We start from the raw sequence: 19825 nt of genomic DNA on the forward strand, positions 1-19825 counted from the left end.
ATTATATCGTATGGTATCTATTGCAATATTAATAATACGAGTTTAAAAATTACTATTTAAAGACAGGACTTCTAAAGAATCCAGTGACTCCGATGTTACAAATGTACAATGAATTTATAATTTATTTTTCATATATTAAAAAAATATTTTTATTTTTTTAATTTTAAACAAAATTAAATGTTCCAAACTATTTATTCCATCAATTGATTCATGCATTGTGTCCGACGTTACGCAAGTTTGCAGAATTTCAGATCCACTGGACGGGTAGAAGTGTTTTAAATACAAAAATTATTTCTTGATTTTTTTAAAACAGGTATTAAAAAATTTTATTTTTTCAATTTGTAAAAGTATTTATTCTGTTACTTGATTCATGCATTGTCTCCAACTTTATGCAAGTGTGCAAAATTTCAGATCGATAGGAGAGGTAGAAGTGTGTTAAATTTCGATTTTAAGATTTGTAGCAGACAGACAAACAAACAAGAAGTGAAGTTAAAGAGAAGTGTTGTAAAAAGGAGTTTGGTGATTATTATATTAATTTCGTGAATATTCATGTACTTTTAACGTCACGACCGCAATATTATATCTTTGTCTTGGAAGCTCAGTTACAGGATCTATAGTTTTTATTTCAACACTTCTCTTTAACTTCACTTCTTGTTGTTTGTTTGTTTGTTTGTCTGATTTAAATCGTATAATCGATATTTAATACACTCCTACCAGTTCAATCGATCTGAAATTTTGCACACTTGAGTAAAGTCGGAGACAATGCTTGAATCAATTGACAGAATAAATAATTATAAAAATATAAATATTTGTTTAAATATTAAAAACGTTAAAAAATGCTTTTTTTTATAAATATATAAAAATAAAATAAAAATGTCATTGTACATGTGTAACATCGGAAACACTGGCCTCTTTAGAAGTGTTGTGTTTAAAAATTAATATTTAAACGCATATTTTTAACATTATTCTTCCAAACGTGGCCCGCGTCGTAGTGGTGGTGGCAGTGGGCGGGTGCGGCAGGGTTGGTCTGCCAGATGACGTCACTTTCGTGCAAGTCGCTGGAGAACAACAGCTGCTGGAACAACTTGTCACCGTGGTCAGGACGTGGGATCCTGATATCCTTATGGGATACGAAGTGAGGATTGTCCTAGCCTTCTTTTTTTGTTGTCTTCAATATGATAAAGAAAAAGTCTATATTCATGAGCTGCAAGGTTAGGATTGCCGTATCCTTCTTTTTTCGATATTTTCAATATGATAAAGAAAAAGTCTATTCTCATGAGCTACGAGGTAAGGATTGTAATATCCATCCTACTTTTTTTAATAATAAAGAAAAATACATCCTCATGGACTACGAGGTAAGGATTGTCGTGTCCTTTTTTCGTTATCTTTAATATGGTAAAGAAAAAGCCATCTTCATGAACTACGAGGTTGGGAATAGAATATCCATCCTACTTTTTTCCTTATCTTGTTAATGAAAAAGAAAATACATCAAGATGGGCTACGAGGTAAGGATTGTCTTGTCAATCCAATTTTTTTCATCTTGTAAATGATAAGGAAGGAAACGGTTTTAAGAAACTTATTTAGACTCTGAATCTAAGATGACGACTGGCGTGCAGCATTTTCGATCGTTTTCCGGTTAAAATGTTTAAATTTGATTAAAATCTTTCATAATGGCCCTGCAATTATTTGTTCGGCTGAGACCTAAATTCAACTCCATTAAGTGACTCGAACTTTGTTTCTGACGTTGAAGTTCGAACTTCATGTTCTACGATGTGGCTACTTGTTTCAGAAGTTCACCGACTTGGCATTAGAACTAGAACAATATTTTCATATTCTTGATGTAGAATTTAGTAGAATTTGACTTTATATGCACTGAACATGGTATCTGAATATTTTTATGTTTGAAATATTTCAACTGTATTTTTAATTCATTCTTGGAACATTTGACAACAATTTTTCATAAACTTTTTTTCTCGGCAAAAAATTATCTGTAACATTTTTGTTCTTCTTCGACGAGCCTAAAATAGAGATGTTGTAGTTCCAATAGACAATCCTAAAGCGAAGGTGCTTTTTTTCTAGATAATATATAGCGGTTGATATCCTTGCAGATAACAGCTCCTAGGGCTATGAGCTGGATGTTTAGTTTTCATTATATTGAGTTGTAGACAAGCTTAAAAACGGATGTGGTTTTAGTTGACAAGCCAGAAACAAAGTTCTTGTTTTCACTTATCCTGTTGTTTTCTGGCCAAAATGATCCGTATTTCTGACCCTATGCTCAGACAACGTAGCGCGTGTACCGGAAATGAAGACACAGGAGCATTCGTTGCTAATATCCTTCTGTGTTCATAATAGCTCCTATGGATGCAGGCTGGGTGTTTCGTTTTAACCCTCTACCGCCTGCCTGACATGAGTAACCAGAGTAATATTGTCAACAAGCCTACTTCCCAATAAGGATACGTTCTAGTGAGCGCAAAATAACTTGCACTGATGAGCGTCGCCACATACGACAACTTTAAAATGTTCTCTGTTGCCTACAAACGTCCTCAGGTTGCTACACTCAATAGTTTACGTATAATTTAAGCTGAAAGTTATGTTCCCGGAGAGTGACACACGGTTAATTATGTAGACACACCTAGAACAAATGTATTGCTCTTTCAGATGAAAGTTAAAAAACAAAAAAAAAACAAAGTTAAAAACAAAGTTCTTATTAGTCAACCATTTGTTGTTAATATCTTTGCAGGTGCAGAACAGCTCCTGGGGCTATGTGCTGGAACGTTGCGTGGCGCTGGGCGGTACAGACCTGGTCTCCCAGCTGTCCAGAGTTCCTCACCAGGATCCAGGGACCCAGCAGAGCCACCATGATCCAGAACTGGACGAGTATGGCGCCACTCACACGTCACACATACACGTCGCTGGACGCATCGTCCTCAACGTCTGGCGTCTCATGAAGCAGGAAGTAAGTTGTGAATTTCACCTACATTTGATCTCCATGTTGGTTTCAGTTTGACTTTGCGATGATGATGCGGTGACGCGAACGTTTTTTTTTTTTTTTTGATGCGATGATGCGAACTTTTTTTTCTTTTTTAATTAAGTTCTGAACTTCACGCCCATTTGAGCTCCATGTTGGTTTTTATTTGATTTTATGTTTTGATACAATGATGCCAACGTTTTTTTCTTCTTTTTGAAGTAAGTCGTGAAGGTCAGGTGTATTTGATCTCTAAATTGGTTTGTATTCAAATTTGTATTCTGATGCGAAACGGACCTTTTTTGGCAAACTGTGAACTTCATGTGCATTTGATCTCCATTTTGGTTTAGATTTTAGTTCAACTTTTCGTTTTTATGCTCAGACAGTCTCAACCATTCCGCTCATAAGTATCACTGATGTTGCAAAAACGTAAGAGTATACGCTGGATGAGAATATTCTTTTTTTTTTCATTAAATTCCATTAGTGTACTGATTTTGTTTCTCACGCTCGAGGTACAGAAGGTAAATACCGTATTGAAAATTTGAATGAGAATTTCTTGCTTGAAATCGTGTGACTTACGATTATCGTTGAACTTTAAATCAACAATGAACTTATGGTCACCATATAACTTGCGGTCATTAAAAATAGTTGCAACCCTGAAAAAAATTACGATGATTGAATAACTTTCAATTATTACTTAACCTTCGACCTTCAGAGAACTAACGATCATTGTAGAACTTCCGATTATCGTAAAACTTACGACTTTCTCCTAATTTACGACATTCCTAGAACTAACGATTTTCGTAGAACTTACGACCATCAAAAAACAAATTATTTACATATAATCTACGATCGTCGTGCAACTTACGATAATGAAAGCACCCAATCCGCAAAATTAAATAATCTTCTGATCATCAAGAGAATGAAATAAACTCCTGATTATGAAGATAATTAAAGTTGACTCAGATGTTGACATATCATGTGACTGCAGGCGGCGCTATGCGGTTACTCGCTGCCTAACGTCAGCCACCATCTCCTGCACACGCGCGTCCCTGAATACTCTTACGCCACACTACAGCGCTGGTGGACTGATCAACTCACGCAGTGCGTATCTAACTTTTATATTGCTATATTAGTATATATATCCTCATTCTATATTTTATGTTTGTTTCACGTTTTCTTGCACATTTGTTACGAAGCCTCCATCTTCAGGCTTGCTATCAAATTTGTTTTATGTTTTCTAGCACATTTGTTTGATTTTTAGCGCCTTTTCTCATGTTTGAAAAAAAAGCGCTATTGTGCTTGTCGTGACCGTCCGTCTGTCTGTCCGTCCGTCCGTTCGTGACCGCGTTTTCGTCGACGAGAAAATGCGCTCTCTGTCACTCACTGCAGTGAGTACTGAATTATATTTCTTCTATCACTTATGCTTCATGTTTTCTATCAAGTTTGTAGGGACTTAACAAATTAGCTTTTTGGCTTCGGATTTATTTGCCGTCCTCTATGACTCTCCCTTCTCAAGTATGACTGGTGTCAAAGTCGTGTTCTGAATCACTGCCTGTCTTTTCATTCGCTACCCTCATGTCATATTTACTAGTTGTACTCTCGAGTACACTCTTCACAGCACCCAAGCAGGTACAGGTGCAGCAGGTAAAGGTTCCACGGAAAGTTTTTTCTTTTATTATTAAAATTTAACGAGAGCTTAAATAATAATAATCTGTGCATTCTCGCAGGGGTCGTGTTCTGAATCACTACTTACAGCGCGCCAGCCTCTCCCTGCAACTGTTCGAGCGCCTGGACCTCGTTAACCGCACCTCGGAACTCGCCAGACTTTTCGGCATTCAGTTCTACGACGTCCTCGCCCGCGGTTCCCAGGTACAGCTATTATCTTCCAACCCCTGATCCCCTCCCGTTACCCTGATTCCCTTCCGTTACTCTGATCCCCTCCCGTTACCCTGATCCCCTCCTGTTACCCTGATCCCCTTCCGTTACCCTGATCCCCTCCTGTTGCCCTGATCTCCTCCCGTTACCCTGATTTCCTCCCGTTACCCTGACCCCCTCCCGTTACCCTAATATCCTCCTGTTACCCTGATTTCCTCCCGTTACCTTGATGCCGTCCGCTGATTGTGACCGATTCCATCCTGTGACTCCGATGACCCGGATTTCGTATCCCCCCGTATCCTGATGCCCCTGATCCCCCTTGTTACCCTGATGACCCTAAACCCCCTCTTGTTACCCTAACCCCTTTGTGTCACGCCAGTTCCGCGTCGAGTCGATGTTGCTGAGGCTGAGCAGAAGCAACAACTGCGTGGCCATGTCGCCCAGCGTGCAGCAGCGGGCGGCTATGAAGGCTCCGGAGTGGATCGCGCTCAACCTCGAGCCTCAGTCCAGGTGTGATTTTTAATTTTTAGAAAATAAAATATTAGAATCTATATTTTTAGAATCGGGTGTAAAACCTCGAGCCTCAGTCCAGGTGGAATTTTATAATTTCTTGAAAAAAAAGTATAATCTTAATTTGTGAAATCGGGTGTAAAAATCAAGCCTCATTCCTAGTTTAATCTCAATTATTTGTTTTAGGCATCATGATTCCGTTTTGATTGGCATAGTTTCATTATTATTACTATATTTTATTAGTTTGAATATGACCCAGATTGTACACGGAGCCCGTGATAGTGCTGGACTTCCAGAGCCTGTACCCCAGCATCATGATCGCCCACAACTACTGCTACTCTACGTGTCTTGGGCGCGTCGACCTCCTGACGGGCGCTCAGCCCTTCGTGTTCGGGGCGGGGCAGCTTAGGGTGTCGCAGGAGGAGCTCTTGGATATGGTGGACGAGGTCGGCATCTCATATCATAACTTTAAGTGTAATTTGAAATTAGTCGCTTATTTGATGCTTCGCTATATGATAAGTTGAAATTAGTCGCTTATTTGATGCTTTGCTATACCATAACTTTACATGTAATTTGAAATGAGTCACTTATTTGATGCTTTGCTATATCATAACTTGAAATGTAACTTGATAGGAGTCACTTATTTCACGCTTTACATGAACTAAAATTCAAGTTACTTATTTGTAAGAATTCAGTTTAATATTCACTTAGATCCGTCTTCGATGTATTTGTATGCAAATTTGATTCAGAAAGGCCAAAGAATTTGAACCCAAATACATTAAATACTTAAAGGTATTATAGCCGTCAATAAATTAATTATGTCTCAGTAGTGTACCAATAGTTATTAATAATGTATAATTTTTAGTTGCACATCTCGCCCTGCGGCGTGGCCTTCGTACCTAAGAGGGTCAGACGCGGCCTCATAAAGTGTAATTCGAAATAAGTCGCTTACTTGATGCTTTGCTATATTATAACATTAAATGTAACTTGAAATTAGTCGCTTATTTGATGCTATGCTATATTATGACTTCAAATGTAACTTGAAATATAGTCGCTTATTTGATGCTTTGTATGAATCGAAAAAATTCAAGTTACTTAAATTTCTAAGAATTCAGTTTAATATTCACTTAAATCCGTCTTCGATGTATTTGTATGCAAATTTGATTCAGAAAGGCCAAAGAATTTGAACCCAAATACATTAAATACTTAAAGGTATTATAGCCGTCAATAAATTAATTATGTCTCAGTAGTGTACCAATAGTTATTAATAATGTATAATTTTTAGTTGCACATCTCGCCCTGCGGCGTGGCCTTCGTACCTAAGAGGGTCAGACGCGGCCTCATCCCTCAGATGCTGGAAGAGATCCTTAACACCAGGATAATGGTAACATCTTTACGTCTTGTATATCCTCAACACCAGGATAATGGTGATAACTTTACGTCTTGTATATCCTTAACGGCAGTATAATGGTAACTTCTTTATTCCTATTAAATTCGTAATAATAGAATAATGGTAGCCTCTTCGTGCCTAGAATAATTGATCCTGATCACCAGAATAATAGTTAACTAGAATAATTGACATCTTCATGCTTTAAAGCCGTATAAAAAAATAATATTAACGTCTTAAGAATAATTGATCCTGATCACCAGAATAATAATCAACTAGAATAATTGACATCTTCATGCTTTAAAGCCGTATAAAAAAATAATATTAACGTCTTCATCATTTGTATCCTGAAGGCAAGCATAGGGGTAAACTTATTCGTTACATATTCTGAATACCAGAATAATGTTTGCCTCCACATGCTTGACATATCCTCCGGCTGACCATCGTAGACCATTGGTGTGTAGTTTAGAATGTGTTAAATGTCGTCCAGGACTAATTGAATAATATTTATCCTATTATAAATAATTAGACGCCACTGGAGAAAAAAGAAACTTAGCATTGATCTACCAAATTTTTATTGTGCTTATATTTTATACTTGTTGAAATAGTGACAAACATCAATTTAATATCTTTTCGCTACAGCTGTGTTGATGTTGTACAAAATATATTTTTGCATACAAAATTGAAGAGCAATATACGTTTTTTATTTATGTGAATCGAGCTGCCTTTAAGCTCATTCTCTTGTTGGTCTAATCAATTCTGCATTTTGCGTACAAAATTGAAGAGCAATTTTTGTTTCTAATTTATTGTGAATGGAGCTGCCATTAATCTCATTCTCTTGTTGGTCTAATAAATTCTACGTTCTTGGGACTGCAGGTGAAGCAAAGCATGAAGCGACACAAGTCGGACGCAACGCTGCAGAAAGCCTTGCATTCTCGGCAGCTCGGCCTCAAGCTCATCGCTAACGTCACTTACGGCTACACCAGCGCTAACTTCTCTGGCAGGATGCCCTGTGTCGAGGTCTGTTGCATAATGCATATAACTTCCTCGAATGCAAAATTTTTTAAATAAAATTAATTTCTAACAGACACTTGTCTATGAATCCCAAAGATAATATCTTTGGACCTTATGTAGTAAGCTGCATATTTACCGCATTAAGCTGCATTGATACGAATGATAAAAGTGATGGGAAACATATATAATTTTATAAAATTCATGATTCCATTTATAAGTATGATCACGGGCCATAGTACTATCAGAAATTGTTAAGATTTCACGACTAATCACTGACGTCTTCTCAATCCATATCACAAATCACAGACGAAAAAGCGACCGATATGTGTATTTAGGCCGCAACGTGTACATAGTCCGCTACGTGTACTTAGGCTGCTACGTGTACTTAGGCAGCTATGTGTACTTAGGTCGCTACGAGTACTTGTGCCGCTACGTGTACTTATGTCGCTACGTGCACTTAGGCCGCTACGTGTACTTATGTCGCTACGTGCTCTTAGGTCGCTACGTGTACTTAATTAAGCTTGTTTTAATAATCATGTATTCCCTGACTGCAGCTGGCGGACAGCGTGGTAAGTAAAGGCCGGGAGACGCTGGAGCTTGCCATCAAGCTCGTGAACTCTCACCCCACGTGGGGAGGAACCGTCGTGTATGGGGATACCGACTCCATGTTCGTCCACTTGCCTGGCAAAACCAAAGACCAGGCCTTCGATATTGGGTATGAAATCGCCGATGCTGTCACCAAGTTGAACCCGAAGCCCGTCAAACTCAAGTTCGAAAAAGTCTACTTGCCATGCATTTTGCAGGTCAGTTTTTCAGCTGGGTGATTTGACAGACCATTTATAACTAGGCGACGATGTCAAAGTTTATATAAGAGTAAAAGATTCATTGATTTGCTTGTAGGTCGCGTGTGGAGTTTTTCTTGTTGAAACATAAGGATTTGAATAAAAGTTTAATGATATTTTTTGCATTGCAACAGCAAAGCAATACCGAGCCAGGTGACACTGATTCGTAAGTTATGTGCAGAATTCCACCTTACAAATTCAACCTATGAATTCACTGCCCTCAATGTTTATTTAATTTATATGCTTATAATTGAAGTGACTCAAAAATGACTAAAGATGTGATCTGCGGAAAAGACGCGATGGGTTGTTGAATTTTCATGGTGATTTTTGTGTGCAGACAAAGAAACGATATGTGGGCTACATGTACGAGACGAAGGACCAGAAAGAGCCGCAGTTCGAAGCCAAGGGCATTGAGACCGTGCGCAGGGATGGCTGTCCTCTGGCGGCTAAGGTAAGATTAGGTGGATTTAGTGCATCTTGCGAGACATTTAGGTGGCACTAGTGTATAAGCATGGGATGATTAGATGGCATTTTTGTATATTATTAAGACGGTTAGGTAGCATCAGTGTATAGTATGAGAAGCTTAGGTAGCATTAGTGGATAGTATGAGAGGATTAAGTGGCACTAGTGTATTTTGTGAGAAGATTAGGCGGCATTATTGTGCCACTGTTCATGTTATCACTATTTGGACAAAGTCTCCCTTATTTCTTTTAGTGTCGCTAAATAACCTAACACACCCCTGACGTTGCAGCTGCTGGAACAGAGCCTGCGTATTCTGTTCACTGATCTGGACGTATCTCTGGTGCGTAAGTATCTCGTACGGCAGTTCACGAAGCTGCTCGCTGGCCGTACGTCCCTTCAGCTCCTGACGTTTGCTAAAGAATATCGCGGGGCGCGGGGATATCGCCCTGGGGCGTGCGTGCCTTCATTGCAACTCGCCAGGTTAGTGTGGACATTGCATTTCTCATGTTCATTATCTGTATTATTCATATCTATTATTTGCATGATATACTTTATGTTTATTTGTCATTCGGAGTACATTCGATTTAATTTATTGTACATATTATTCATATCTATTATTTATATCATAAACTTAAGGTTTATTTGTCTCAGCAATTATTTTCCTAGTCTTCTACTATTATGGTTACACAACTCGCTAGGTTAGTGTGGAGGTACATTCCATCTCTCATTTATTGTACATAATATTCATATCTATTATTTATATCATATACTAAAGGTTTATTTGTCTCGGCAATTATTTTATTAGTCTTCTATAATTCTATAATTGGAACACAAATCGCTAGATGAATGATGAGGCACATTCGATTTCTCATGTTTATTACCATATCTATTATTTTTATCATATTCTTAATGTTTATTTTTCTCAGAAATTATTTTCCTAGTCTCCTATAATTATTTTTATACAACTCACTAGATAAATGAGGTTGTAGATTCGATTTTTCATGTTTAGTATTTTTATGAATTACTTTTACAGCTTCCCATAATAATTATTATATTTTCTTTCCTTATAAAACTCAGCGCGTCGGATGTTTCTGCTGTTACTCTGGCGTCATATGGCGCTGGGATAAATGCAGATGTTTCATTTATATCTTCATTTATTAATAAGTTATAGGCTAGAGTATTTATTCGATTTATTTCAAATTTTTCCTATTATTATCGTCGGTGTAGCACAGAATTCGAACAACAGATCACATTGTCAATTTTTAGAACGTGACTGAAAGTTTATAATCGTCATCTTAATGATTAAGAAGTTTTAGGTAACATTGATTTCATAATTCCCGTTTTAAAATTATATTCAATGTATACAACACATGCCAAGTTCCAAATCTTCCATTGCAATGAAACAAACTATTGTTGCCATACTATCTCCATTCGGTTAAGTTAACCAATAGCGTTCCAAGTACACGTAGCCGCCTAACTACATGTAGCGATCCAAGTACACGTAGCCGCCTAACTACATGTAGCGATCCAAGTACACGTAGCCGCCTAACTACATGTAACGATCCAAGTTCACGTAGCCGCCTAACTACATGTAACGATCCAAGTTCACGTAGCCGCCTAACTACATGTAACGATCCAAGTTCACGTAGAGGCTGATATCTCAACTAAGATTGGCAGGTCTTAACTTGAAAAGCCGCCAGTGATTGGTTGATGGAGTCACTAACTCATAAGTATTTGTAATAGTACGTCATCAGTTTAACTATTATTAGTTGATAAACACTGTGGTTGATGGAGTCACTAACTCATAAGTATCTTTAATAGTACGTCGTCAGTTTAACTATTATTAAATGATATTAAACACTGTGCAGACAACGCCTGCAGAAAGACCCCCGGGGGGAACCTCTGGCCGGGGAGCGCGTTCCTTACGTCATCGTGTACGGCGCACCGGGCCTGCCGCTCATACGCCTTGTCAGGTAACTTATAATAATTATTTTCCTTTGATTAATATTATTGTTCTCTATTATTATTTATTCTACAATTTATTATAACTGATGCTGTTATATAACAATATCAATTCCAAGTTGTTATATAATCCCTTAACCTTTTTCATACTTATAATAATTGCTATTCTTTCATTATCATTATTATTGTTCTCTATTATCAATTATCCTACAATTTATAACTGATGCTGTTATATAACAATATCAGTTTTATGTTATTGTATCACTTATAGCTGTTTTTCATCTATGTAGCATTTCTGTTAGGCAATAATAACTGATATTATTATATAAACTATAACTGAAGATATTGCATTATAGCCATGCTGCATAAAAGATGGGATTGATTAATATAATACTTACTGCGGGTAATTTTAACGATTCATTATCTCATGAACGTTCGTCGGTGAAACTAGAATGATTTCTATTTTATATTAAAGATATTAGAACGTAGTTAACTATCGTTTTTAGCTTGTAAGCGTTAACAGAATGGTAAGCTATTCTAACCGAAGTAACGAAGACGAAAATATGAATTAATTTTGATGTGGCAGATGTCCCCGAGACTTGCTGTCTAAAGAGGGCAAGTGGCTGCGACCAAACTACGTCTACTACATCACTAAAGCCCTCATCCCGCCCCTTGATCGCTGCTTCTCGCTGCTGGGCGTCAACGTCGCTAAGTGGTGCGTTCTTTGATTAGAATGTTGGACAATTTTGTGTGCTCAGTTACGAATGTTTTACAACTTTAATGTAGATGATGTGTACTAACTGAGAGAAATGAGTTAGATCTTTCAAAAAAGATGGGCTTTTTGTCTTTGCGTTGGCCTACCTGAAGTAGTATGGCTAGGCAAAAGTGCGTATCACAACAAGTTGCCGATAATAAGAATAAATTTGGAAGATATCAACTGCAAAAACATTTGGAAAAATTAAACACTGACAAATTAAATGTCTAATTTTTGCGACCGAGCAGAATTAATCAGATTAACAGCAATAAAACTTTTGTAGTAATAAAGTTCCACGTGCGGCGTGAATTAACCGCGAATGAATTGACAGTGAAACGTTTTATTATATCATACGAAAAATTAATTAATTATCATGGCTCATGCAAATACCAATCCGAGCCACTGCGTCAGCCTCGTAAAATAGGGCAACGTGGCAAGTCAAATCAAATGTCTTAACAAATTTAATACCTATATCTATTTGTAAATAATAATTTGAGAACTTGTGTAATGCACAATGCTGTATGGCACACTTTGCACAGATGGTGCAAACCCATTAACACAACAAAATTTTACTACCAGCAAGAATATGCTCCCACAGGTACGAGTCCATGACACGACCAACCGCAATCGTGCCCTCCGTGACGCTGAGTCGACCGCAGACGACGTGCAGCGCAGGCGGGACCGGAAGCTCCACAATATCGCAGTATTTCTCGTCGGTCGCCTGCGTCGTCTGTGCCGCCAGCACTGTCGTCAAAACTTCCAAAGGTGCGGAAGATTTTCGCAGTTTTATAATGAATCATCGAATAATGAATGACAGATTGAACATTGGTGTAAGCCATGCCCTTAGAACGCCAAGTTGGAAGGGTGGAAATGAAAGTGATTATAATACATCTAATTTATTATAAAGATTCTACGTACTAGGAAAGACGAGCAAACAAGGGGGAAAATTTGAAGCCTAATATTCTGCCTCTGAATTTGACATGAATATAGCCGAGTAATAGTTGAAGCCGAGCCATATAAATTGTACATAGCCGATTACTTTTTTCAACCATATAAATATTGTAGAAAGTTACGCTGGTTGTGCGTATACTAAATATAAATTAATTCTGGTACAGTTGGTAGTGAAGCGGTCAGAGACGAAGGGGACGAAAGACACGCCGCGCTGTGCAACAACTGTCGCGCACAGCCACAAGTGACGGTATTGACGCTCAACGAGCGCATGCGCACCGCTCAAAGAGCCGTCCAAAAGATTAGCGAGGTAAAACTTCTCATACTATAAAACTTAAATATGCGTTTCGTTTATTTTTGTTATGATATGTAATGATAATTGGATTAAATATGGAAATTTTTGACCAAATAGGACAGTTTAAAGATTTGATAAATTAGGATTACCATGCACTAAATACAATTTGACGTTTTTTCCCCACAGATATGTCGCGCCTGTGAAGGGTACAGTCATGTTACTGACCTCTGCATATCTTTAGATTGTCCAATATTGTATAGTATTGACGCTCAACGAGCGTATGCGCACCGCTCAAAGAGCCGTCCAAAAAATTAGCGAGGTGAAATTTCTCATATTATAATACTTATATGTTCGTTTCTTTTTAGCGCATTTTCTCATTTATGAAAAAATGCACTATTGTGCCCGCCATGTCTGTCTGTCCGTCCGTCCGTGACTTCACATTTTCGTCGACGAGAAAATGCGCTCTCTGCCACTCACTGCAGTGAGTACCGAGTTATATTTTTTTTTTTTGTTATGATATGGAATGATAATTGGATTAAATATAGAAAATTCTTGACCAAATATGAAAGTTTGAAAATATGATAAATTAAGATAACCATGCACTGAATATAATTTGACGTTTTTTCCCCACAGATATGTCGCGCCTGTGAAGGGTACAGTCATGTTACTGACCTCTGCATATCTTTAGATTGTCCAATATTGTATAGTAGGACGGAAGCCTGGCGGCAGTTAGCGAATACTCATGCGCAACTTGTTCCGTTGCTGGCTACTTTTGATGGTTAATACATGAAGCGGGATAAAGATAAATATTTCGTAATTGGCGGATGTGTCGGATTTTGTTACCTAATAAAGTTTTTAAACAAAAATTTGTATTTATACCAATTTAGTGAACGTATAACCGAAGCTGGCTAATGGTTTGTTCTATTTTAATTTGGTCACGAGAAAAGATTTCATTATGAAAAGATGTGAACATGCAAGGCGGACTTGGTTTGTTCTTCCCAGGATATTTAATGGACGATGCAGTTATATCAATGTGTTTTCTATTAAATAAAGTTTCTTCTATACATTCTGTACTTGTGCCATAAAATAAATTGGATATCTGGCCGTCCATTGAGGAGATTCTCACACAACATCGCGATGAAGTGCACGCTTTGGCGACATATGAAGGAGGTTCCTGGAAATCCATTAGAAAAACTATTGTACTGGGCATTAAAGCTAGGGCATGTGTACGAACATTTTATTGTTCATTTTTGAACTTATCACAATAATCGGATAAGCTCTTACGATTAATTACTCTTGAATATTAATGACCACAGGGATATGTTGGCAAGGATATATCTTTATAAGAGAACTTACAAGGGTGAAGTAGTTGCTAGCTAAATTGATGTTTCTTATTTTGGGAGACTGGACGGCGTTCAGCAACGCTTCAAATACGTAATTGTCAAGGTTGACACTCCCTCCTGCCCTGCACCCGCTTAGAGCGAGCACCTCCAGGCCTGTTCCTTAACAAATACATTATAGCAATTCTCTGTAACTGGAAAATTAAATACTCCTCATATCACCTTTTTATGTGCAAAAATCTACCCATCCCTAAATGCCAAGAAAAGATACATTTCAAGCCGAGCCCATATTGAAGTACAATCATCACGGTATCATAAAATACTTAGCTTTAGTTTAATTATCTCAACCACAGGTATGAAATACGCCCTGAATACAACATGGCCGCACTCAATGTCTTAAATTTTCGGCTCACCAGAGGTTTGATTGACAGCCTTGAGGAGCTGGCAAACTCCCTCTGTTTGCAGAGCGTTCGCGTCGAGGGCCAGGCTTCGCATGCTGCAGTTCGATGCTAAAGCCGCAGAGAACTCATCACAGCATTCAAAGTCTGCAATATTCGCTCAGTGTAAACATTATATGCCTCTATAGTGATTAAAGGAACAAAAGTAGATTCATGGAAGAATATCGCCATAAAAATGAAAGTCAGGAAGGTTCATGAAGAGTATTTTGGCATACGCTGCTCTGAAGCAGACAACTTTAGTTTAACTAAAATAATTATGATGCCAAATTTAAAATACTTAGCTATTTTTTCTGATTTAAAAACTCAGATCATAAGTGCATTATAACATCAATTGTGCATGAATTAATCACAAGTCGCAAGAAATTTTATTCTTAACCAAGCACGCTCTAACAACGATGAATTTCATCTAAAATGAGCGCCACCACTTTAAACAAGATGCTGGGTACAGCTAAGGGACCGTTGGCGTCGTTGCTAAAAAATTACCGATTCTGTTCGCGCCAGATTGCGAATATATTAATAATATTAGACCAAACTTACTCAGTTTATTATTGACCAATTTTAGTGATCGAAAATTGGGCGAAGACATGAGAGGGACGAAGAAACGAGCAGACGCAGACGATAATAAATTATGACTGAGGTCCAGAGACTCGAGGGCCGGCGACGCATGCAGCGCAGACAAGAGAATTTCTGCGTGCGCGTCCGTCAAGTCACTTTGGGTTATGCTGCGGAATTGGCGACAAATTAAAAATTCTAATCGTTATAATCGATATTTTACACGATAGAACTATACTCTGTTAAAAATATTATTTCTTTAATTGGGGTTTGAATACTTAAGACACGAAGGAAGATATTAATAAAAAGTTATATTTATTTTCCGGCTCTTACATTTTTGCAGAAAATATTTGTTCAATACTCCGAAGTGATCTGTTGATTTTTTTGCCTTTTTCAGTGCATGTAATTTGCGTCTGTACGTAATTCCAAGTGACTAGGTACCTCAGGGCTGAGAGGGAACAAGTCGCCAGCGTCTTCGCAAGAACTGAAATTGGGCGAAGCGGGAGAGGCTCAGCGTTAGGCGCTCTTGGCCAAACCGAGAACACTAAACTCTGCAAAAAAAGTCCCCATAGAAATGATACCGTGCGATGGTGAGAGTCAGTGCGAAAGATGACAGCAATGGAGGAAATCATGTGTAGGGTTACAAGAATTTGTCAAGCCGAAGGAAAAGGCGACAATATCATTGCATAAGATAGTAAGAGAATCAACGTTACAAATGTGAAAATTAAGCAGTAGTGAGTTCGATGATGAAGTTTTTTAAAAGATTAAATGGTATACTAAAGGCACCTTTAGATTGATTAGGTGAACAACCACATCGTTCAGCCTCGTCAACCACTCGGTGCAATCCAGGGCGCTTCATAGAGAGACAAAGGAAATAAATTATTCGCGCCACATTTATTGATTGAAGCCCGTCTGCGCTTGTCATATAAAATCATTGGACTAAATTTCACGCAAATTGATCACATATTCTACTGTCAATTGAAGTCAAACACAATTTCTTGGTAACGTAAAACCGATTCGAACCTGCCATCCAGCGGTGGTAAAGACGGAACTCTTAGATGTCATATTTCGTTTTTGCAAATAGGAAGCAGATGATTCAAGTCCAAGTTCGGCGGTTTCTGATCACTTTTATCTTCTTGTGACCAGCGACCTTGAGCTCCAGGATAACGAGATTTGCTTCCAGTCGTTGCGAGGTTTCGAAAATCAGAAAAAGGAGCGTCGTGAGATCGGCCAGCCAGAGCTCGGGACAAAAGCTCCTCGAGGTAACGACGCTTCCACGTGCCTTCCTCGTTTTTCATATGCTGTTCATTGTAGAAGTTGTTAAAAATAAATAATTAACTGATGTTATAAATAGAATAAATTATAAACAATTATTTACTAAATGGTTAACGAACTTTAACGCCATACACATGATGTGGGCGTTAATTAAAGGTCTGAGCTAAGAATTAAACTTGTGACCTATTCTTACGGTCACAGAAACATACCAACATATACTTCAAATAAGTTCACAATTCTGCAAAAGTCAACGCCGTGCTACAAAAAATTACCTTATATAAATATAATACTACATTTAAACCACTCACATTCACGACACAAATTCCAGAATTGCGCTGATATTGATCGTCAGTCTTGCTTTTTTGGGCTGTTGATCTCCTGACAATTTCATCGTTCATTGCAAATTTAGTATCACAATTGCCAGCAGACAAAGATTCTTCGCACGAGAACGCTTTGCTCGAGCGACCGCCAGATGGCGTGTAGCTGCTCGCCAATCTGAGGAGAGTTTGTGGAGTGAAAACTTGCGGCGCAGGGAAGTGAGCGAGAGCGCGACGATGCCAGTACAAGTCGCCAGGGTCTAGCTGCAATGCTGTAGTTAAGAATAACTTGCGTTAGTGATATAAACTATTAGATAATAGTGGCTGCTTCAAGTCAGCTAGTAAAGGTATGATAAATATTTGATTCTTCAGAATAGGGGCGAATATAAAACAAAATTATACACATCTCACAGTATAATAATAATCTTCGATAACTTCACATAAGGCGAATAAATAACGAATAACGACAGCATTTTAATGAACATTTATTTCACCACATCTCACACAGAATAATAAATAATCTTCAATAACATCACATAAAACAAATAATGACAGCATTTTAAAGAACAGTAATTTAATTTCTTGTATTCTATGAAGGCTAAGATTTTGATCTCAAACTCACCGTCAGGAAGAGGTAGGAACAAGCTCAGCTGGTTACAAATTTCGACGCGATCTCGCTCATTTAATTTCCGTAGCAGCCAATAGTGACCGCCTAAGAACATAAAAATTTCCTTTAAGGGCCACTTCTGACTAAAATTTTTTAAGTACAAATTAAAACCGATCTAACATATTGAAATAAAAAATAACAGTAATTGGATGAAGTGGTTCAATGACCGTTGACAAACCCTAGTTTTAGCACATTAATTAGGTAATTTTTAAAGAATACGCCAAGAAGTAACAACTCACTTGAAGGCAACGACTCACTCACCATTCACAAGCGTCGAGATTACAGCAAGGCAGCTGCCTCGCAACTCGTCACACATTTTCATATGCAGCAACTTTACGGAGAATTAAATTTTACGTTTCTTATATTTGCTGTGATGAGAGGAGAATAATGAAACTAAATCCATGTGTTTTAGTTATCCATTTACAGCAGAAGCGGACACAGCCGACAAAATGAGAACAATTACTATAAACTATGAGGAAATAAACACGATGCAGTGCCCGCACAAAGAAAAATGAATGGGTTATATTGTCTAAATAGTGACACGTTTTTGCCCGCAGCACGACCAGCCAACAGACGCAGCATTGACATGCTCTTCTGCCGGGCCAAACTGACTCAAGATGACCTACACACAGAAAAAAAGTGCATCGCTATTTGGACAAAGCCCCACTCATTTTTGGGTTCGTGTAAATGTCAGGCTCACGTAGCATTATTACATTATTAATTGACAATAATGCCCGTTAATACATCAAAAGTATTCGGCATCATCATCAACTCTGGGAACGATGTTATAATTATATAAATTTTAAAAAGAAGTATTCTTCAACATCTTAATGATTTACGCTCCGGCTCGATAAATTGTTCATATTATTCATATTTCATAATTTTAACATAATTTAATTTCATGTTCTATAACGAACGATGCGAATTGTCTTCCCCGTATAAATTCAGCAGCATCTTCCCCTCTAATGTTATTCTACGTTTCCCACTTTCCATCTACTGCATTACATCAATTATTTTCAGAATTAGTAGAAACTACGTGATGGAACACTTTCTACACAGCAGCTCTTCTTTAGAGAAAGTCAACTCAGAGACGCTAGATTTGACACTTCATTCGTTGCTATAGAAACGCTTATGGTGAACGCGTTGCCATGGAAACGCGCACGGCGAACGTGTTACCATCGAAACTCGAACAGTCTGAACTGCGTTACAAATGCCAACGCAATGAACGCAATGAAAATAGAAAGAATTAGCAACAAAGGAAAGCCGTGACGGATGCATAACAAAGTTGGTTGATAGAAATATAAAATGAACACAAACAGGTTAATAATTTCGGAATATTAATGGAATAGCTTAAAAGTTGGTCAAAGGGCATTCTCGAAGCGCTTGAATTGATTAGAAAATAACACGTTACGAATAACCAAAATTTAGATTGCCATGTGCTTACGGGGCATGAAACCCTCATAATTGTCGCCTTAGTACAGCTTATGAAGAAAGCGTAACAATGAATAAGTCATTAAATGAAATAAATCCTGAGAATATATCTATATATAATTTTAAAAGGCTCTTCTTAAAACTACCCACGCTTAAAAATATAAAACGAATGTTAGTCACGTGGTACAGTATTGCGCAATAGTCTGTTATTAATACTAATGATGAGATTCCATAAACTAACACCAAACAGGAATAAATTGAGTATACATTCTACAAACAAACGTAAATTTATTAGCCTAAAATAATTTTGAATTAAACATATACCTGCCACTTGCCGACTTGAAACAAACTTCACTACTTATTAATATACTACAAATATCGTACGAAGCGTTTTCGAGATTTTTCTAATTCCCGAATTGAGTTATTCAGAATATCTTAAGACCGCCATTTAATTGGCAGATGCACCACATGATGGCATGGGAACAAATGCACCTCACGAATGACTACGAATTCAACACGGGACGTTCGTGAATACACTGGACGTTCGAGAATACACTGGACGTTCGAGAATACACGGGACGTTCGTGAATACACTGGACGTTCGTGAATACACAAGACGTTCATTTCAAGAGATCACGATATACGATTTTTCCTCATTAGGCTTGTATACATACACGGTTTGAACTCCCTAAGCTTTAGCACGGAACCAAAAATTATCTTAGAATAATTTCTTTATTTTATAAACGAGTAATTTCCAGGACATGATCG

The 19825-nt window shown here is 37.8% G+C and overlaps 2 protein-coding genes across 2 annotated transcripts in view; one reads left to right on the forward strand and one right to left on the reverse strand.

The window, feature by feature from the left end:
• The window catches only part of LOC108679794, a gene marked incomplete at its 3' end in the record, with an annotated part of 29424 nt that extends 16152 nt beyond the window's left edge, over positions 1-13272 (forward strand). The window contains exons 9-24 of the mRNA XM_018168519.2: positions 993-1135; positions 2741-2956; positions 3957-4069; positions 4696-4837; positions 5223-5353; positions 5613-5799; positions 6639-6737; positions 7617-7760; positions 8309-8557; positions 8934-9047; positions 9348-9538; positions 10927-11031; positions 11607-11735; positions 12373-12539; positions 12890-13032; positions 13204-13272. Of these exons, the coding sequence (XP_018024008.2) occupies positions 993-1135; positions 2741-2956; positions 3957-4069; positions 4696-4837; positions 5223-5353; positions 5613-5799; positions 6639-6737; positions 7617-7760; positions 8309-8557; positions 8934-9047; positions 9348-9538; positions 10927-11031; positions 11607-11735; positions 12373-12539; positions 12890-13032; positions 13204-13272 (2342 nt within the window). The remainder of the gene's footprint in view (positions 1-992; positions 1136-2740; positions 2957-3956; positions 4070-4695; positions 4838-5222; positions 5354-5612; positions 5800-6638; positions 6738-7616; positions 7761-8308; positions 8558-8933; positions 9048-9347; positions 9539-10926; positions 11032-11606; positions 11736-12372; positions 12540-12889; positions 13033-13203) is intronic.
• A 307-nt stretch (positions 13273-13579) lies between these two features.
• LOC108679793 lies at positions 13580-16662 on the reverse strand. Its single transcript, XM_018168516.2, has 6 exons — positions 16391-16662; positions 15809-15918; positions 15353-15537; positions 14771-14902; positions 14374-14519; positions 13580-14191 (listed from the first exon to the last, which is right to left on the reverse strand). The coding sequence occupies exons 1-6, from the start codon at positions 16430-16432 to the stop codon at positions 13901-13903; spliced, it is 906 nt and encodes a 301-aa protein (XP_018024005.2). The 5' UTR covers positions 16433-16662; the 3' UTR covers positions 13580-13900.
• Between the last annotated feature and the right edge of the window lie 3163 nt (positions 16663-19825).

Source organism: Hyalella azteca, unplaced genomic scaffold, assembly GCF_000764305.2.
Source record: "Hyalella azteca isolate HAZT.00-mixed unplaced genomic scaffold, Hazt_2.0.2 contig17367, whole genome shotgun sequence".
NCBI classification, from domain to species: domain Eukaryota; kingdom Metazoa; phylum Arthropoda; class Malacostraca; order Amphipoda; family Hyalellidae; genus Hyalella; species Hyalella azteca.

What these genes read in the sequence shown, in the direction of transcription:
- LOC108679793 (XM_018168516.2), bottom strand. Translation starts at nt 16,432, where the DNA reads ATGACATCTAAGAGTTCCGTCTTTACCACCGCTGGATGGCAG. An exon ending in TGTTCCCTCTCAGCCCTGAG is followed by an intron (nt 15,538 to 15,808) that starts GTACCTAGTCAC and finishes CCAATTCCGCAG; the next exon opens with CATAACCCAAAGTGACTTGA. An exon ending in GGCTGTCAATCAAACCTCTG is followed by an intron (nt 14,520 to 14,770) that starts GTGAGCCGAAAA and finishes GTATTTGTTAAG; the next exon opens with GAACAGGCCTGGAGGTGCTC.